The sequence below is a fragment of the Raphanus sativus genome, unplaced genomic scaffold (genome assembly GCF_000801105.2).
Source record: "Raphanus sativus cultivar WK10039 unplaced genomic scaffold, ASM80110v3 Scaffold1895, whole genome shotgun sequence".
Taxonomy (NCBI): domain Eukaryota; kingdom Viridiplantae; phylum Streptophyta; class Magnoliopsida; order Brassicales; family Brassicaceae; genus Raphanus; species Raphanus sativus.
Genome location: NW_026617204.1, coordinates 1 through 17,782, shown reverse-complemented (window position 1 = coordinate 17,782; position 17,782 = coordinate 1). Strand labels below are relative to the sequence as shown.

The 17,782-nt window shown below is 36.3% G+C and overlaps 4 protein-coding genes and 1 long non-coding RNA gene across 6 annotated transcripts; 3 read left to right on the top strand and 2 right to left on the bottom strand.

Moving 5' to 3' along the window:
- Nucleotides 1-869: 869 nt before the first annotated feature.
- Nucleotides 870-2,196, top strand: LOC130504933 (B-box domain protein 31-like). Its single transcript, XM_056999547.1, has one exon. The coding sequence runs from the start codon at nucleotides 961-963 to the stop codon at nucleotides 1,327-1,329; it is 369 nt and encodes a 122-aa protein (XP_056855527.1). The 5' UTR covers nucleotides 870-960; the 3' UTR covers nucleotides 1,330-2,196.
- Nucleotides 2,197-3,071: 875 nt separating this feature from the next.
- Nucleotides 3,072-4,779, bottom strand: LOC130504932 (zinc finger protein CONSTANS-LIKE 12-like). The gene is made up of 4 exons (XM_056999546.1): nucleotides 4,252-4,779; nucleotides 3,939-4,163; nucleotides 3,572-3,855; nucleotides 3,072-3,486 (listed from the first exon to the last, which is right to left on the bottom strand). The coding sequence occupies exons 1-4, from the start codon at nucleotides 4,771-4,773 to the stop codon at nucleotides 3,357-3,359; spliced, it is 1,161 nt and encodes a 386-aa protein (XP_056855526.1). The 5' UTR covers nucleotides 4,774-4,779; the 3' UTR covers nucleotides 3,072-3,356.
- A 3,360-nt stretch (nucleotides 4,780-8,139) lies between these two features.
- On the top strand, nucleotides 8,140-10,532 carry LOC108806700 (peroxisome biogenesis protein 22-like). Its single transcript, XM_018578875.2, has 8 exons — nucleotides 8,140-8,376; nucleotides 8,627-8,824; nucleotides 8,916-8,963; nucleotides 9,157-9,213; nucleotides 9,312-9,413; nucleotides 9,753-9,818; nucleotides 9,922-10,023; nucleotides 10,120-10,532. The coding sequence occupies exons 1-8, from the start codon at nucleotides 8,266-8,268 to the stop codon at nucleotides 10,222-10,224; spliced, it is 789 nt and encodes a 262-aa protein (XP_018434377.1). The 5' UTR covers nucleotides 8,140-8,265; the 3' UTR covers nucleotides 10,225-10,532.
- A 1,057-nt stretch (nucleotides 10,533-11,589) lies between these two features.
- Nucleotides 11,590-12,456, top strand: LOC130504931 (uncharacterized). The gene is made up of 3 exons (XR_008941496.1): nucleotides 11,590-12,030; nucleotides 12,154-12,214; nucleotides 12,297-12,456. It is a non-coding gene; the product is annotated as an uncharacterized LOC130504931 (long non-coding RNA).
- An 85-nt stretch (nucleotides 12,457-12,541) lies between these two features.
- Nucleotides 12,542-16,971, bottom strand: LOC108811476 (zinc finger CCCH domain-containing protein 40). 2 transcript variants are annotated; one of them, XM_056999544.1, is made up of 12 exons: nucleotides 16,843-16,971; nucleotides 16,502-16,724; nucleotides 14,563-14,673; nucleotides 14,411-14,444; nucleotides 14,180-14,321; nucleotides 14,042-14,098; nucleotides 13,864-13,961; nucleotides 13,696-13,767; nucleotides 13,378-13,607; nucleotides 13,100-13,296; nucleotides 12,859-12,996; nucleotides 12,542-12,765 (listed from the first exon to the last, which is right to left on the bottom strand). In XM_056999544.1, exons 2-12 carry the CDS (start codon nucleotides 16,635-16,637, stop codon nucleotides 12,700-12,702), a joined length of 1,281 nt encoding a protein of 426 aa, XP_056855524.1. In that variant the 5' UTR covers nucleotides 16,638-16,724; nucleotides 16,843-16,971; the 3' UTR covers nucleotides 12,542-12,699. The 2 variants fall into 2 exon arrangements, with proteins under 2 accessions (XP_056855524.1, XP_056855525.1); XM_056999545.1 differs by lacking the exon at nucleotides 16,843-16,971 and adding an exon at nucleotides 14,859-15,420 and having other exon boundaries at nucleotides 16,502-16,642.
- Nucleotides 16,972-17,782: the final 811 nt, after the last annotated feature.

Here is a 17,782-nt window from a genome sequence, read left to right as displayed (position 1 = left end):
ACAAAACATATATAGATGCTAAAAGGAAAATAAACCAAAAAACCTTTAAATGTGAGCCATATCATCTTTGCTTGTTGTGATAGTAAGCTTATATAATTAAATAAAAGTTGACTGATTAACCACCACACAATGGGCCAAAGACACTATTAACAAAGATGTTGATCTCACCCTAAAATTCTAGCCATTTCTTATGCTTACCCCTACTTTCCTCCACTAATTACTTGTTAGTATGATATACTTTTCTACCTCTTACTCTTTTTAGATAATTTCTGTCACAAATCTGAGTTAGAAAATAAATCTATATATATATATATAAATAAGCATCCATTTCATGCCACACCTTATATATATATATATATCGGATTTTTATTCGCTGATATAATTTTTGATAAATGATATTTCTCGCTAGTCTCTATACAATGAAACTCACAATCTTTCATGATTACAATTTTGTAATAACTTTCGGTGTTTCTATTAAAAAAATATGAAATCTTGATTGATTTGGTTTCATCGTACATCGTAATCATGTTCCAGATTACAGACACAATATACAATTAGCATCATATCTCACCCCTTAAAGAAATGATGATGTGGTTGGCGTTGTAAACAAAGAGTCAGGACTATTGAGTTTTTTTTTTCTTTTCAGTACTATAGAGTTTTTGTTTTTGAATGAAAGGTCATGCACTCACGAAACATCGCTTGGAGGAAAAAAAATTACACACCATTGACGATTTCACCCTCTTAAGGGCATTTACGTCAAATAATAGGGCAATGTTCATCCACGTGTATAAAACACAACACCACACTATTAATTATTAATTAAAAAATCCTTTCATTTGCTTTTAACAAACAAAATATTCCTATATAAAAATGTCTAACGTTTCTCCAACTTACAAATCTTAATTTCGTAAAAACATCATCCCAACAAAGAAAGAGAGAGAATAAATAGAGAAAGAGAAAATGTGTAGAGGCGTGAATGAAGAAGAGAACAGAAGCGTCCACGGAGGTTGCCGGAGTCTCTGCACGAGACCAAGTGTTCCGGTTAGGTGTGAGCTTTGCGGCAGTGATGCCTCCGTGTTTTGTGAGGCGGACTCGGCTTTCCTCTGTAGGAAGTGCGACCGGTGGGTTCATGGAGCTAATTTTCTTGCTTGGAGACATGTGAGGCGTGTGTTATGCACTGCATGTCAGAAGCTCACACGCAAGTGCCTCGTCGGAGACAACTACCACCTTGTATTACCGTTGGCGACGGCAGGAGTAGCAGCCGTGGAAGATACGACACGGAGTGAACAAGATAGTAACGATGACGAGGTTCCGTTTGTATTTCTCTGATTTAGTTTTTTTTTTCTTTTTTTGGTGTAAGATATTAATTAATTCCTAGGGTTTTATGCATTTTTCTATTAAGAAAAAAACTGGGAATTTAATTTATGAAGCTCGTAATTAGAATATTATGAAATGTGTATTGTCTAAAAATAGCAAAAAGAAAAAATCTGCAACTAATAGGAAAGGAAGAAGAATTTTTTTCTTCAAATCAGAAATAAAATTACCAGACTCAAAGTTCAAGCAAAGAACCAATCGAACTGTGGAGCCTCCTCTGGTACAAAGAGAATAAAGAGTTTGTTTGTTGGTTTATCTGCGTTTTTGTCTTTCATACTTTTTATACTTATCATTTTTGTAACATCCCGAGTTGTGATAGGTGAAAAGGCTTAAGAGAATTGATTTGGCTACCTATGTCATCAAAGTTGACTTACTTTTTCCGGAGCACATCCTAACAAAACTCCAGAGTTAAGCGTGCTTGAGCTGGAGTAGTGGAAGGATGGGTGACCTATCGGGAAGTGATTTGTGATAGCGTGTGAGTGAGGCCAAAGCACGGGAAAATGTCGGGTGGTGATTGCAGGGTCAGTAAACAATAATTTCGAGCCTTGGAAAATTAACGACCGACCGTCAGATGGAATGGGGCCCACGGGTCGAAAGAGCGGGCGTGGGTGGTTCATTAGCCGTGGGCGGTCGGAGCGTTACAAGTGGTATCAGAGCTGGTTAGCCGTCTCAGTTCTGACCTGAGAGGCGTCTTGAGACTTGTCGTGGGGCGAGGACGTTGCGTCTTTTGAGAGAGGGTGAATTGTAACATCCCGAATTGTGATATGTGAAAAGGCTTAAGAGAATTGATTTGGCTATCTATGTCACCAAAGTTGACTTACCTTTTCCGGAGCACATCCTGAAAGAACTCCAGAGTTAAACGTGCTTGAGTTGGAGTAGTGGAAGGATGGGTGACCTATCGGGAAGTGATTTGCGATAGCGTGTGAGTGATGCCAAAGCACGGGAAAAGGTCGGGTGGTGATTGCAGGGTCAGTAAACAATGATTTCGAGCCCTGGAAAATTAACGACCGACCGTCGGATGGAATGGGGCCCACGGGTCGAGAGAACGGGCGTGGGTGACTCATTAGCCGTGGGCGGTCGGGGCGTTACAATTTTCCTTAATTATATATAAGAAATACTAGTAAACTTTTCGCAAGTAAAACATTCATTTTTTTCCAAGAAGTTCTAGACCGAAATTCGCAATTCTTGGGCCATGGACAGCAACTGGTTGCTAAATCTCCTATATTTAGAGGCTGAGACTTGATAACTCTATTTTTAGGGGAAAAAGGCTTTATAGTTAACACCTACGAGTAAATACATTTTCTTCGTGCCATGCTAATTGTTAGTGTCGTTCAAGCTAACTCAAAATGAAGTAAATCTAGGAAACATAATCTGTAAGACAAAGATGATGCAATCAAGAACTAGTTTCTATCCGAGAGCTTAATAGTTTATCAAGTGGTGTACTACCTGACCACTTGGGGGAAGTCATCCGAAGTCACGAAGACTAACGAATATGACTTGTCTGTTCTTTGGTCCAAAAAAATTTCATGGGCAAAATTCAAAAGACTCCACAGTTTTTATTACAACTTGCACAAAAAGAAGAACTAGTCTCTTTAATAATCATCCTAAGACACGTTAACCGCGTCCTCTGTAACAAATAACCTATGGAGAAGGACAGAGTACTTTATTTATCAAAAAAAAAACTAGAAAATTATTGGTAAACATAAAAAAAAGAGTTTCTGTAAAAACTAAGCAAAAGTACTATATTTTCACCCATTTTGGCTTTCCACCCAATTCGTCTCAGCATTCTTCGTGCAGTTCTCCAACGTTCCCATGCCGCAACATGTTAACTTCCTCGATTCAAGAAAAAAAAAACTGTAGGCAAAAAATTAAAGAGTTTGGCTTACTTTTCCGACAAGACACTATTTTACCACGTATAAGAGTACTCATATATCGTCATCATCGTGAGAAGAAGACATACATTGTTTTAGGGAAAAGAAAACTCATTGATTCGTGGTTGGTGATGATGGATCATAGTCATAATTGTCGCCAGCTTTCACGAATCTTCCTTTCACTCTTTTTCTCGTGTCAGCTCTCGCTTTGCGAGATGCATATCGAATCTGTTTCCCAAAACTACAATTCAAACAATTAATCTTGAATTATTGTTTTTTTGGTAAAGCTCTGTTTTGTAAAGAAAATTAAAAAATAAATAACTCACGTGCGCTTGAGTTTCTTCTCTTTGTATCTCAACTTGGCTTCATTCCGTGCTTGTGGAGACCCAACGTCAAGATTTGATTCCCATGGCGAATCACTCATTATAAACCCTGTAGACATACCACAATCCTGGTAATCCACTACAGGGCTTTCATGACCTTTGATGTTCGGATTGATCTGTCCGAACAAGATCGGGGATGTAGGAAGAGGAAGTCCAATGTTGATGTTCATTTGCAACGGACCTGACTGTTGATAACTTTTGCAATCTTTCTGTCCTGTTGACGTTGCCTGAAAAGAGATTATGCTGAGTTTATTGTAATTATATTTAGATTGGCATAAAAAGAAACAAAAAAGAAGCAAAAGTGACCGACCTCTAAAGGGTTGTCAGTAGTAAAGTTTGAGTCGGTAACAGATATGATGTTCTTGTAAACAAAGAGACCATTTGGCAACGTATGATCAGATTCTATGTGTTCTTGTGGCGAGCAGCAGATGATATCATCTCCAACATCAAAGTTTAACGGCGCATTGTCCAAGTTAAGTCCCTCACATAGATCTTCTTCCCCTTCTTCAAGTTTTAAAAGCAAATCAGGACATCCCTGACAAACACGCACAAGTGAGAATGACATAGTTCACCCAAAAACTTAAGAAACATGTTTGGTTAGGTCCTCAATTTATCAACAGTACCTTAGAATCCCCAGAAAAGAAAGATGATTGATCACTGAGATTCTGAATGTAAGTGTTGTTTTGTGACATTACTGAATAAGAGGAACCAATCAAATCGTCTAACTCGTTGATTTTTGACATGTTGAACATGTCATTGTTGGGATCAACCAAGGGCAAAGAACCAATGGACGGTTTAACTGAACTGGAAACAGAAGATTCAAGAATTGAAGACCACATTCTTGAAAATTCCGTCCGAGAAGGACAACCGGAGAATGGATCTAGCCTTTGAAGTCTATGTCCTAAAGCAGAGCAGTTGCTTACATGCCATTGGCATCCTTGGCAATATGAAACCTTATGGTCGAGACATTGGATAATGCCAGGCTGTGAGAAGCATTTATCGCAGATCAGAGAACGCATGTGTCTGCGAGACAGAGGATTCGGAGAGTGTACATGGACGTCGCAGTTTAGGCATAGTTTAGCCAAATCGTATTTGCAGTAAATTATTGCTTGTGTGGTTGCACAATAATCACATTTCGGCTCCATATTTTGAGATATGATAGAACAAAAAAATAGTTTATAAAAAAAATTCGAATATGTGAGATTTCTAATCAAATTTAATGTCACGCTTTTTGTTATTACTTCGATCAAGAAACACTAGTAAGATCCTGCAAAACAGAGATTCGTGAACATTTTAGAGCTATCTCAGAAGAAAATTATGATTTTGGGTACAAAAAAAAAAGAAAAATGTTGATTTTGGAATTTCAGATCGTAGCAATTTGGATGCATGATGGGTTTTGTGATGAAATATATTAGATTAAAAATCGGGACAAATTGTTGTAATTTGTTACGTTTCGAATAAGAAAACACATATCAAACTGTCTTTGAAAGCTTAAATAGAGGAAGAAACACTTACGTATTAGTGCGATTCACAGCCTTCACGTTGAGTAGAGAAATTCAAAACTTGTTGATAGAGGATTTACAGAGTATCGATAAAAACATATTACAAGCTAAAACAAAATATTTTCTTTTGAATCGAGTGAAAGTTAAGAACGAAAGAGAGAGTTTTTACAGTGGTGTAAATCACGTAGAAAGGGGAAAAGAAAAGAGTGATAGATGTAGGGTTGCGCTGCTTTTATACCGTGTGAAAACGTTTGCCCACGTGGTTAAAAACTCCGAGTTAAATTCCACGTGGCGTAATCAGGTAGAAGAAGAAGTGAAAACAAAAACTTAAGAGAGGTTAAAGGTTGCTTTGCTGTGTTTTATAACTAGTGAAAACGCGGTCCCACAAAAATCTGACGTGAAAATCCCCATGGCATGCATCGTACAGAGTTAACGTGTACGTTCTTTTCTCACATTGGAAAGAATCTAACGATACTAAATTTAGTATTTGCATCGAGATATTATTGGAATATGCCAAAGTACGTGGAAAAAGTTGTTTGATAACTGATTTATTCGCTGAAAATACAACAAAAAAAATATCGGAACCCTCTCTACTTACAAAATGACACATGTCATATCCACTTCACAATCTGCTCAAAAGTCAAACGAAACATAATAACATCTCCGCGTAAGGGTAAGAGCACCTCCAACGCAGGCTCATAACAAGTCCTTAACCCAAATCCTTAAGGTAAAAGGATTAAAAAAATATTAAAAAATTTGTGTACCTAAGAATTGATCCTTAATTAAGAGAATTATGAGACTGATCCTTAGTGCGCTGGCATGACGCTATTGGTTCTAGAGTTCCTTGTCTCTTTCTTCCTCTCGTTGAATTTTTTTCAGAAATTTGGTTTGATCGACGAAGAGAAAAAAAAAATGGGGCAACAGCAATCGAAAGAGGAATTGCTGTTTCAGTAAGTGAGATACGGTAAGGCTGAAGGGATCGATCTCTTCGTCGCGAAGGAGCTGACCTCGAGGTTCAATTTCTTTGTTCAATTTTCCTCCTAAATTAGGATTTTTTTTTCTTTTTTCGTATAATTTTGTGTGTGATTTGGGATTGTAGTGGATGGATAGAGAAGGCAAAACGCCTTTTATAATGGCTTGCATGAACTCCGAGCTTTACGATCCAAGACTTTGATCGAGTTGGGTGCTACTGTTAATGCTTATCGTCCTGGTACAACTTGAATCAAATGTGAGTTTAGTTGTTGCGTCTTTGTCTTATATAACTTAATTTTGATGTTTGGTAGCAAATCCACTTGTTCTCAATGATGATTGTCGAATATGCTTTCTTCTTCTCTTTCGTTTATTCCTTTCTTCCTTCACAGATAATTGGGATATTGCTATTGGGTTCACTTTCCATCACCAGAGCTGATTGTTATTCCTTTCTTCCTTCACAGAAATCAAAGACGTTTTTAGTCTTTTTGCATTTGGTAGATAAGTTCAAAACATATGCATTTCACATTATAATTTTTTAACTCAATGCAATTGACAATATTGTTTCAATTCTAAACATATGCATTTCACACTATAATTTTTTTTCCTAAGGATTCCTAAATGGAGTACACCATTGGACTGACTTTTTGGATTATAATCCTTAACTCTTCAAAAAAGAAAAAAAATTATTAAAGTAAAGCCTAAGGACTCAAATGGTAGTCTCACCATTGGAGATGCTCTAATAAGACTCATCCGATCTCCACCACCCACCTACAAGCTAAGATATAACCAAAATGAACGACACAACATCTCCCATTTATAGGAGAGAAAGAAAACACACTATGCTAGCCTCAGCCTGAGACGATGAACCGGACTCGGTCGTGGAACAAGAAAGGGAAGCCGCCACTCCGAGATGCTGACTATAGTCTCCCACGTGATGGAGAAGCTCGTCGCACGAAACGAGTGGTTAGCTAAGAGTTTGGAGGCGTTTCACGGCGTAAGACCGGGTCTGCATGCGTACATAGACCGGTTGGCTCATAATAAGCATCCTAGTTCTTTGGTTGTCTCATTGAATGTTCATGGGATCCTTGTCACTTTTGCGTCCACGATATACTAGAAGACGAGTAAGCCTTTCTTGAATTTCTCATATACATATATCATGCAGTATAAAACTATAATTGTCTTTGTTAATCAATTTAGAAAATGAAATATACTTTATAACTAATGTAATCAAGTTCTTGATTTCGATGCCACAAAAGTTTTTTTTTTAAATAAAAATGTTTTCAAATTTACAGGCACTACAACAGCGAGTTCTACGCTTGGGTTGGAGGAAGGTGTGAGCAACACTGAGTTAACAAAATGGAGTTGGAGTTATAATGAGTTATAGAGCTTTGGAGAGTTATTCTTTTCACCTCGAAAAAAGAGCTGCTATAAAACGGTGACACTCCATCCCTAAAAGTCTCTTGGCTGAATTGTTTTTGTCACCTTTACACGTATAACATACGAGTTTTTCTGTCTTAACTATACACGTTTGATCGGCGGAAAAAGTTTATCAAAATCTGACTGTTAAATCTTAAAATTTCAATTTTTAAAGAATTTACTTTAAATTTAAGTGATAAAATTTAATCAATATCGCTCATCTATGTATACTAGACCAGGATTATGGTCTAAAATTTGAATAACTATAATTTTTTGAACAAAAATATTTTTTTTTCCCAACATGTTCCTCATGTGGTTTTTGTTCAACAAATTCATCTATCTGTTTCCTTCTTTTCACATGTAAAATCATACTCCGCGATAGCTGAACTAACAAACAACACCAAAACGAAAACAAATCACGCCTCCTAGTCTTTCTCACGCTTGGAATTGTACTGTGTTTATCATGTAAGAAAACATCTAAAACTCAGATTGTACAAAAATAAAAATATATAGCCTTTCGAGATCGCATCCATCGCACCCCACAGATTAAACCGTGGTCTCACACGCTTATCCACGGCCACGTGTGAACATAGACACGTGTTAGTAGTATCAAAGGGATTGGAGTATTTGTTCTGGGGAAAAGTAAGAGCTCTTGGCTTGAGTTGAGACCGACCGGTGGCGAAAGCTTGAAGCTAAGAACCACCTCCTGATTGTTGTTCTGTGTTAAAACGACGACGGTTTTGAGTTATGGCTGAATCGTCATCACCTACAGAAGAGATCGGTCGACTAATCAAACGATTAAGCGGTTACGTGGCTTTCAAGATGTCTGGTCTCTTCTCTACACCTATTCGCAATCTGGTTCTCTCTCTCTTTCTCTCCATTTTACGTTAGCCCTTACACAGTTCTCTGTAATTGGATCTGAAAGTCGTAAGCTTTTGATTCGAATTGAGCTTCAAAGATTGTAACTTGATTAATGCCCAACTCTAGGGAAGTAGTTATTCTTCAGTTGAATTGATTCAGATCAAAGCTAAGCTAAGAAAGATCCAAACTTTGTGAGAATTTTGAGAGTTTGATTGGTACTTATTGGTGGGGTTTGTTTGTAAATTAGGATTCAAGATCGATTGGTGCCATAGCGGGGCTTGCAATCGCTGTGATATTCACATGGAGGGCAATAAGAAGACAACCTGAAATAAGGAGACCAAAACGCAGGTTGCAATCAGATCATGAAACCTCTACTGCTCCTTCTCCTGATGTTTCTTCTTCGCCTCATGAGGATGTTGTTGATCAGTTTTTTCAGCCTGGAAAAGTGACATTCTATTTCTCTTGTACTAATTATTTAGTTATAGAGACTCCCTTCTGTTATTAAATCAAGTTTCTTTTTTTTTTGTTTTTGACAGCCTACATTGGGGCAGATAGTTAGGCAGAGACTTAGTGAAGGAAGGAAGGTAATTAAATTACATGTCTGCATTGTTTGAGAATGTTGTAAAATCACTTGAAACTGAGTCCATGGTTGATACACTTGATATTCATAGACATCTTCTTCTCATGTGTCTTCTCAGATAAACTATTGACCATATGGAATCGTTTGCTAGCATTATTGTCTTGAGCTCCACCCTTTGTCTAATGTGTATTTTGTAGGTAACATGCCGTCTTCTTGGTGTCATTCTTGAGGAATCAAGTCCTGAAGAACTTCAAGTAGTAAACATACTTCCTTTTTGATAATTCATTCTAAATATTATTTGCATTTTTTCTATGCATCTGTAACCTGACTCGAGCAAATTTTTTGAATGCAGAAACAAGCAACAGTGAGGTCATCCGTTGTGGAAGTTCTCCTAGAGATTACCAAGTGTTGTGATTTGTATCTCATGGAAAGAGTTCTTGACGACCAAAGCGAAGTGAGAGCAGCAACAACTTCTTTTCCATTAATTCTTCACTCGCATTCATGTTCTTTTCTTGGCCTTCCTGTCTGTACTTGGGCCTTAGCATGGCACAGCTAATTAGTTGTGAATAGCTTAAAAGCTCGAGCAGTGGGTCCATAACATGGAGAATTTCTAGATTAGATAATGTTTGATAAGAAGAGTTCGTTAGCACATGTATAATACATTATTAGATGAAGAGGCCTAGTTCATTGGGTGCAATTTAATACTCCGAGACGTGTTTTGCTGTTGACTTAGCAAGCATGTTTATGATCAGTGAATCTGATACTCACATTTTGAGCACTAATTAATACGCAGGCCAAAGTTCTACAGGCACTAGAGACTGCAGGCGTTTTCACATCTGGTGGTTTGGTCAAAGACAAGGTACACACTCAAATCAGTCTTATCAAAGCAAACAAGACGAACTGGTATCCTATCTTTCGACAATGTGAAGACTTTCAATAGTTGTGATACGAAAATTTTGCAGGTGCTGTTTTGTAGTACAGAGATCGGAAGAACATCCTTTGTGAGGCAACTAGAACCTGACTGGCATATTGATACAAATCCAGAAATCAGCACACAACTAGCTGTAAATACCTTTTCCTTTGTTTCACTTAACATTAATTATCCACAGTTTAGTTTAAACTGAATTTTCTCTCTTATGTTTGTTTTGTACTATTTGCAGAGGTTCATAAAGTTTCAGCTGCACGTTTCTGCAGCCAAACCAGAGCGAACGGCTCCGAACGTGTTCACCTCACAATCAATAGAAGAGTTCTTTGGATGTGCTTGATACCATCACAATCTCAATAATATTCAGCAAAGCAGCGCAGATGCGTAAATGGTCATGTCTGACTGAACTTGCAACTTTTAGCATTGTCTCAGAATTTAGAAGTTTGATGTTTATGGAGTAAGAGAGTAGTGCGTGAGTTCCTAAATGGGGAGTATCCAAGTGGGTAACTGTAATATATGTATCAGCAACTTAGCAGAGTATTCATGGAAGAAAGGAAGGTACTTTGTGTTGTCTACATTGATGTCTTTTGACTTCGTCAGCATCAGACGGATCTTGTAATTTGAAGTCGTAAACCTTTTTTCACTGAATTTCATTCATATGAGATTAAGTTTAAGAAGATCATTGCTATAACCAACAGCCACAAGAACCCAAAGTCCAACTAAGCACCACCAGGATATAAAATCACCATATTTTTTTACAGAACAACGACAAAATAAATTAGATTCTTGTTGGTATCCAACATTCATCCAACAAGGTGATCTGACTTGTCCTTTTTTAAAGTTGTCCTCTCTATTGATTCACTTTACTTGTCTTGTCCACTAAAATCATCTCCAGGTAGACTAATAGAGAAACAAAATTGAGAGGAAACTCTAATTGATCCAGGAAGAAAGTACGGAACGCAAGTCTCAAATAACAGGAGAGATATCTCATGTCTGAAACACCACTTGGTTGCAGATAACACAAGTGCCACAGTGTGTCATAATTGTTTTGCAACTCAAATCTCACATGCTCTGGACAATTAGACACACCGTGACACTTGTGTTACCTCCAACCAAGTGGTGTTTTAGACATGAGATATCTCCATTAATTTCTTTCATGGAAAAAGATACACTTCCATTTGTTGCTGATATTTGAGACAAGCGTTCCATACTTCATCCTGGATCAGTCTGAGATGCTCTAGCCTGAGATGATCCTTGTGTTGCGCCTCCTTGGGATGATCCTCCAATCTCAGACATGATAAAATTTCAATGAGAAAACAGAAAATGTAAACTAAAAAACAGAAAAGAAAAGCTAAACAAGTACTTGATAAACATGATGGTAGGTTATTATAAACTTAAACAGTTAACACTACGACAGTGATACCGTGATACGTGATCTTAAGAAATACTTCATAAAACATGTGATCTTAAAAAGTACCTGATAACATGATGTGTTAAGCTAGTAGGCACGTAAACTAGGCAAAAGAAGAATGGATGGTACTGGTACATGAAAAAGAAAACAAAAGACTTAAACTACCATAACTATGAACCTATTATGTTAAAGATATCTTTGTTTAATTAAAGAAGTATGATGGTTAAGTGACAAAAAAAAAGAAGTATGATGAAAACCAAACGAAACAAACCAGAAAAGAAAGCTTAGGGGCTGTGTATAGAGTTGAGGAGACTTATATGCTGTGTATAGAGTTGAGGAGAAAGCGTGAAGAATTTTAGGGGCTGTGTACCTATTATATAGTACAAGGACTTAGGGTTTTTTACTTTTCTAGATCAATTAGGTTCTGTTAGAGTATATTGAGAGAATATTTTGAGTATTGTACATGTTATTGCCTCTTTTACGTAACCAACCAGTTTAGGTTGTTTTCTAACCACAAGGCGACGCTTTGATCGACACGTTGTATGTAGGTAAGGCGATCAAAGGTGTTCGACATACGTATCTCGCTTGGCCACAAGGTGGTGAGATGTTTTGGAGCTCGCCAAAGGTCGCCAAGCGCCATGGCGACAGTAGCGCTCGCCATTTAAAACCAAGCTCTTCAGAGCTGTATGAACCATTCTTTGTTTCCCTAATGCAAAAGCCTTCAAAAGAGAAGAGGTATCTTTTTTTACAATCTTGTATGTGTTACACATCTCAAAGGATTAATGTTTCTACTATCTCCTGGGGCATGGCCACTTAGATTCCTCCACGTGGATTCTTTTTCTTGTGGTATTTTTGCAGGACAGAGACGGAAAGCAGTTATAATTGCATTACTACTCGACTTATCAGCAAGAACGAAGAGGTACCCTCCCTCATCTTGTCTCCTCTCTTACCATTTGTAATTGAATGCTTTACGCAAACAGTAGCTTATGTTTTCTTTTCAGTTCACATATAAAAACAGGTGGCGATTTCATATTATAGACGAGGAGCTTCCATACAACGAGAGACAATCATTACTTGCAAACTACGGTTTCACCTGAACTGCCCCCCTAAATGTCTGGAAGATTCATCCATCTCCTAATAAGCCATAAGAACAGAGATACTAAATTTTTCTGTTCCTCAGCTTACGTTTTGATATCTAAGCCTTAGTTCTCCTGGAGCTTAATACATATCCATAGAGCTTAATACATATCCATAAACGAAGATTAAATATATTTAAAGATCATCATGTACCCATTCTAATCTTTGTTTTAAGTACTGCACAGAACAAAATGTAAAGCTTCCCTAGCATATATTACTTAAAAGAACAGAACTTTCTGTCTAAGAGGTTATGAATTCAGATTAAGATCAGACGGAATCAACATCATCGGCTTTCCTCCGTTCAATCACATCGACTTTTGCCTCCTCGTCTCCCTGGATACACACGACACAACATTATTCAGAGCACAAAGTGAGGATCACTCTGTCACCAAACAATTATATTTTTTTTTCTTGGTGATGCTTTACCTGAAAATGGGCATCTCTGAAAGGTGGGGGTGGAGGAAGAGATATGAGAGGAGAGCCATTGGCTTCTCGAGTATTTTCTTCTTCAAACTCTGCCACTTCATCAGATACCCGAGCTGCCATGCTTGTTGACGACATTACCTGCACCACCGTAACCAAACTTTTAAGAACCAGTCAACTTGATCCCCCAAATGTCGTGTTCTCTCCACAGTTAAAAGAAGAAAGTGAAAAAGAGATGTATTACCTTATTGCTAGATGAGGTGCCAGAAGAAAGCCTTCTTCTTTTCCTAGTGTCTTCCTTCGATAAGGACTTGTTCATCGTGTCTTCCTCGTTCCGCGCTCTACTTTCCTCTTCGGAAAATGATATAGAAGGAATCCTATTCCAACGAGAAGGACTCCTCCCATTCTCCACCTTATCTTCTTCACGTCTTCCTATCAAGGCTGAAACAGATGGATAAACTTAACAACTGACTTTCGCTAAAACTAGTTTAAACAAAGACGTATATGTACAGATTACTTTACCATCTTGAACAGACTCTTTGGTCGTATACTGTTCCACATAATGCCTTTTCCTGGACACTGAAGATGTATTCTGCAGCTCATTTTGTAAATCAGAAGCACTTCTCAGATTCCGACCATTTTTCTCTTCATCGCTCACAGTATCGATGTCTGTTTCCCTGTCATCATTGCCTTCGTTTCCAAGAAGATACGTACTAAGTTGGGTTCCTAACTTCTGAAGACGAGCTTCTGACCTACAGATTTTGTCAAAGCAACGTTTAATGAATGAAATCTTTGCATTGGATACTTTTTAAGTAATCAGACAAAAGGATAATGCCCTGCCTCTTTACATCATCTTGTGCCCGCAAGAAACGATTATATTCTTTCACAAATTTCTTCGTGCTTGAAGTTATCCTGTGACATACAAATAGATTTGATTGTACAACACTCGTCAGCAGAAGATCTAATCTAGAATTTGCTAAACTACATTACTAGGAGTATACCCATTACCTCTTACATTCCTCTTTCTCTCTATACAACTGGGTCCGAAGCTCCTGGATCTTAGACGTAAGACTGTCTGCATCCCTTTCCTTCCTTTCAACAGCAGCCTTTATACAAAAGTAGTGTGCCAATCATATATGTCAAGTTCAAATGCAATAAGATTTAACTATGGAATGGATAAGTTTACCTCCAACCGTAATTTTTCATCAGTTAACATCTTAACATCTTGCTCTACATCTTTTAACTACATATATTCCCAGAGGAAAGGTTAGATTAATAACAGCATCTGAATAAAAAGAGAACAATGTCCATCAAAGTTTCAAACCTGCTCTTCCAGAACATTATTATATCCCAGAAACTTATTTCGTTCATCTCTTTCCCTGACTTCAATCCTACTTCCAGCTTTCAAACCACCAGCATAATCACTTCGTTCGTCATATCTGCGGTTCTCCCTGTAGTCTACATCTCTGTGATAATAAAAGATATAAAGCACAGTTTAAAGCATGGAGAAACCATCAAATCACCATAGAAGAGCCTAGCAAAGCAGAAGGCATACCTTCGCTTCTCAAAGGCCCTGGGATTTTCATGTCCTGCAAATTTGAATCCCATCGGTAATAATCAGAAGAAAGAAATATATAACAAGAATTTGATAGAGTTTTGTGCTTGTGCCTAACTAACAATCAACAGAACCAAAGCTGCAGATGTTACCACTAAATCTTTGTACTCTCCTTCCACTTCTGTCCAAAGAAGGTCTCCGCTCTGGAGAAAAGTCTCTACCAAGTTTATCTCTTAAGTCACCATCAAGATTGTGACGTCTGCCTGCGGTAAACGAAACAGACTTTGTAGTAAAGCATAACTTTTATTAGAGATGTGAACTCCGAATCAGAATCATGCAAGTCAACAACGCCTGGATAAAACTACGACTAACACCAAGAAGAAGAAAACGCTATGATGCTTACTTGCCACAGCTCAAAGAGACCACAAAGAAAATGTCCTCTTCTTACCAGGAGTGGGAAAAAGCCACAAATGGGCACTAAATAAGTGAAAGTCATTGTCTCCCATCGATAAATAACAACCAATCTTGAAGATACATTCAATTACACAGAAAAAGGACAATGCTTCAACATCATGTTGGACGAGAGATCTTGAAGAGAGCCATTCAATAAGAAAACCACAATCCACCAAAATTTGAAAATCAATTCCTAGAGACAATGCATACTTGTTGGTCCCAGAAACTGCTTGTGAGACGATTGAATATACATAAGAATCATGGGAATATCAAGCTCTGTAGTCTGTACACCTCAGAATCAAAGAAGCCAAGAACAAGGAATCCCCAAACACACAACTGGCAGAAGTCCTAATAACAATCACTGATTGATTCTTGAAGTCTGAGAACCATGGTTGTTGAAGAATAAATACCCCCCAAAAAAAAATCCATAACTGACTGATTGATGATTATCTTCAAAAAGAAAGTGCTTTCAAGATCAATAAAGAAAACCAATGTAAAATTGAGCAAGAAAGACCAGCAGAATCCACTCCTATAATACTAAAAAGCTTGCTATCTTTCTGCAAATGGGACAGCCATATTATCCATAATGATTCCGCAGTAAACAAAAAAAACTAGTCAGTAAAACAAATCTAATCTATTAAAAGTGAAGTACAAATTAGAATTAACCCTTAGTTTTCCTAAATAATTACAAGTCTATGCCACTAGATTTTTTGTCATTTAATTATATTTCTAAAATAAAATTATGGAATCTTACCAAATATCTAAACTGATAATTTTTAAACGTGATTATAAAAATATCTAAACTGATATTTTTTAAACGTGATTGTAAGAATCTTTTTTAACCAAATATTCTAAGAATAACCTTCCATATTCTCATTGTTCACTAAATCACTTTCCAATATATTAAGCAAAAAGTACATGTTAAATATTCGGTGAACATTAATTTGTTTTCTTAAATTAAATTTGATTTAAATACACTTCATTCACTTTTTCATTAAATCAATGTCAAAAATATATATTTTTATCAGCTTATTTTATTGGACTAACAATTAATGGAAATTATAATATCAACTCTTCATTTAAAAAATCTGAACGAGAAAGTAGCACCAAATTTGAACCGAAACTGGATAAATATCCAAACGGATTTACATTATTTAAATTTATATGTTATATTATTTTTATACGTTATATTATTTTTATTTTTAGATTTAGGAAAATTTAAAGTATATATAAATTTTGAAAATTTAAAAAATAATTTAAACGGGTTATCCAAACCTGTAAAGATCCGAATCAAACCGGGACAAAAATTTATAAACAATCGAATACAGCTAGAATCTTTAAACTCAAAAAAACTCAAATCTGAATAGATTTTAATCAAATTCGTGTGAGTATCCAAATATCAACTTCTAACTTAGTCAATGTAAAACGATCAAATATTATAAATATATCATTTAATATAAAAAAAAATAGAAAATTAGTGCCCGTGCGGGCGCACGGGTCAAGATCTAGTTGATAAATTATAACCAAGACCAAAGAAAAGTCTAATACTGATACCACAAAAACTGCAGGAGAAAGTTACTCATAATGGAATCAAATAGCCTTTATGGAAAAAAAAAAGGCAGAAACAAGATTCCTTACCTCTGAAAGAAGAAGATTCACCAGGAAGACGGAGCTCAGCAGCTCCATGAGCGAAAGTGCAATTAGGCTTCGAACAGTGACCATTCTTCTCATACAAAATACAAAGCTTCGTCTTATACAAAGATGGCCCAGACATAATCAAAACAAGTATAAAACGAACGGAACTCCTCTTCAGATTAAAAAAAAACTCTCAAAATTCACCAAAAGCATAACCGTCTCGTTCCTAAAATAAACAAAAGCAATCGCCTCAGAGAAATGTCACGGGATCCATATAAAGGAGCCTGAAAATGAGCCTCGAGCAACGTAATACGAGAGAGCCCGAGAGGAATCGAGAAACCTACCAAAGGCGATTCTACGAAGGGAGAAGACAAGTCGGACGAAGGGAGAAGACTCGGCGAAATTAAAAGTCTTTTAGGGGTGAATGAATATATGTGTGTGTATATATTGTTAGAGCAGCTCCAGATTACTATTTTGCCCTTCTAACTGAAATGCAATACACGTTTGATTAAGAAAGAAATCAAAAGGCAAAATTCACAGATAATATTTAAACAACCTTAAATCATTAGAGAGATTTTGTTCATATTAATTCAATTATTATTTAGTAATTTTGCCGACATTCATATTATGTATGTGTATCTAAATATATTCTGAATCTTATAACTTTAATTTACAAGCTATTTCTTTCTCAAAACTATATTTGTATAGCACTAATTATACATGAATATATTGTCACGATCTAAATTTCCATTAATTAATAATATAAATTTCTATTAAAATATTATTCTAAACATTTTTACTTTTTCGGTTCCGTTGACAAACTAGTTAATTAGAAACGTAATTCTAAACTAGATTAGATCATCTCTAAGCTATTTATATGTTTTCTCAAAAATAAAAGAGTTTTAACATTTAAATGAAAATCCCTTTAATGTATTCATCTATAATAGAAAAAAATATTTTTATTAAGTTTATAAAGAATGTTATCTTCTATAAAAAGTAGAAAATAGATCAAATATAAAATGCATCAATTAGATTTCAAAAGAAGAAACCTTGTTAATAATGATTGAATTTTTATTTTTTTAAGTAAGGATTTTTTTGTATTTATGTAAGAAAATGAGGATTCAAGAGAATGTTTATTGAGAAATTTCAGATATAGATATTATTTTAATAATATATGGATCTATTTTATTCGTGCTGTAGTTAATTTTATTTAATAGGTTATGTGGTTTATTGTACTACTCGATCTTGATCTTAGCATCCGCATAGATTGTTTTCATATATTTT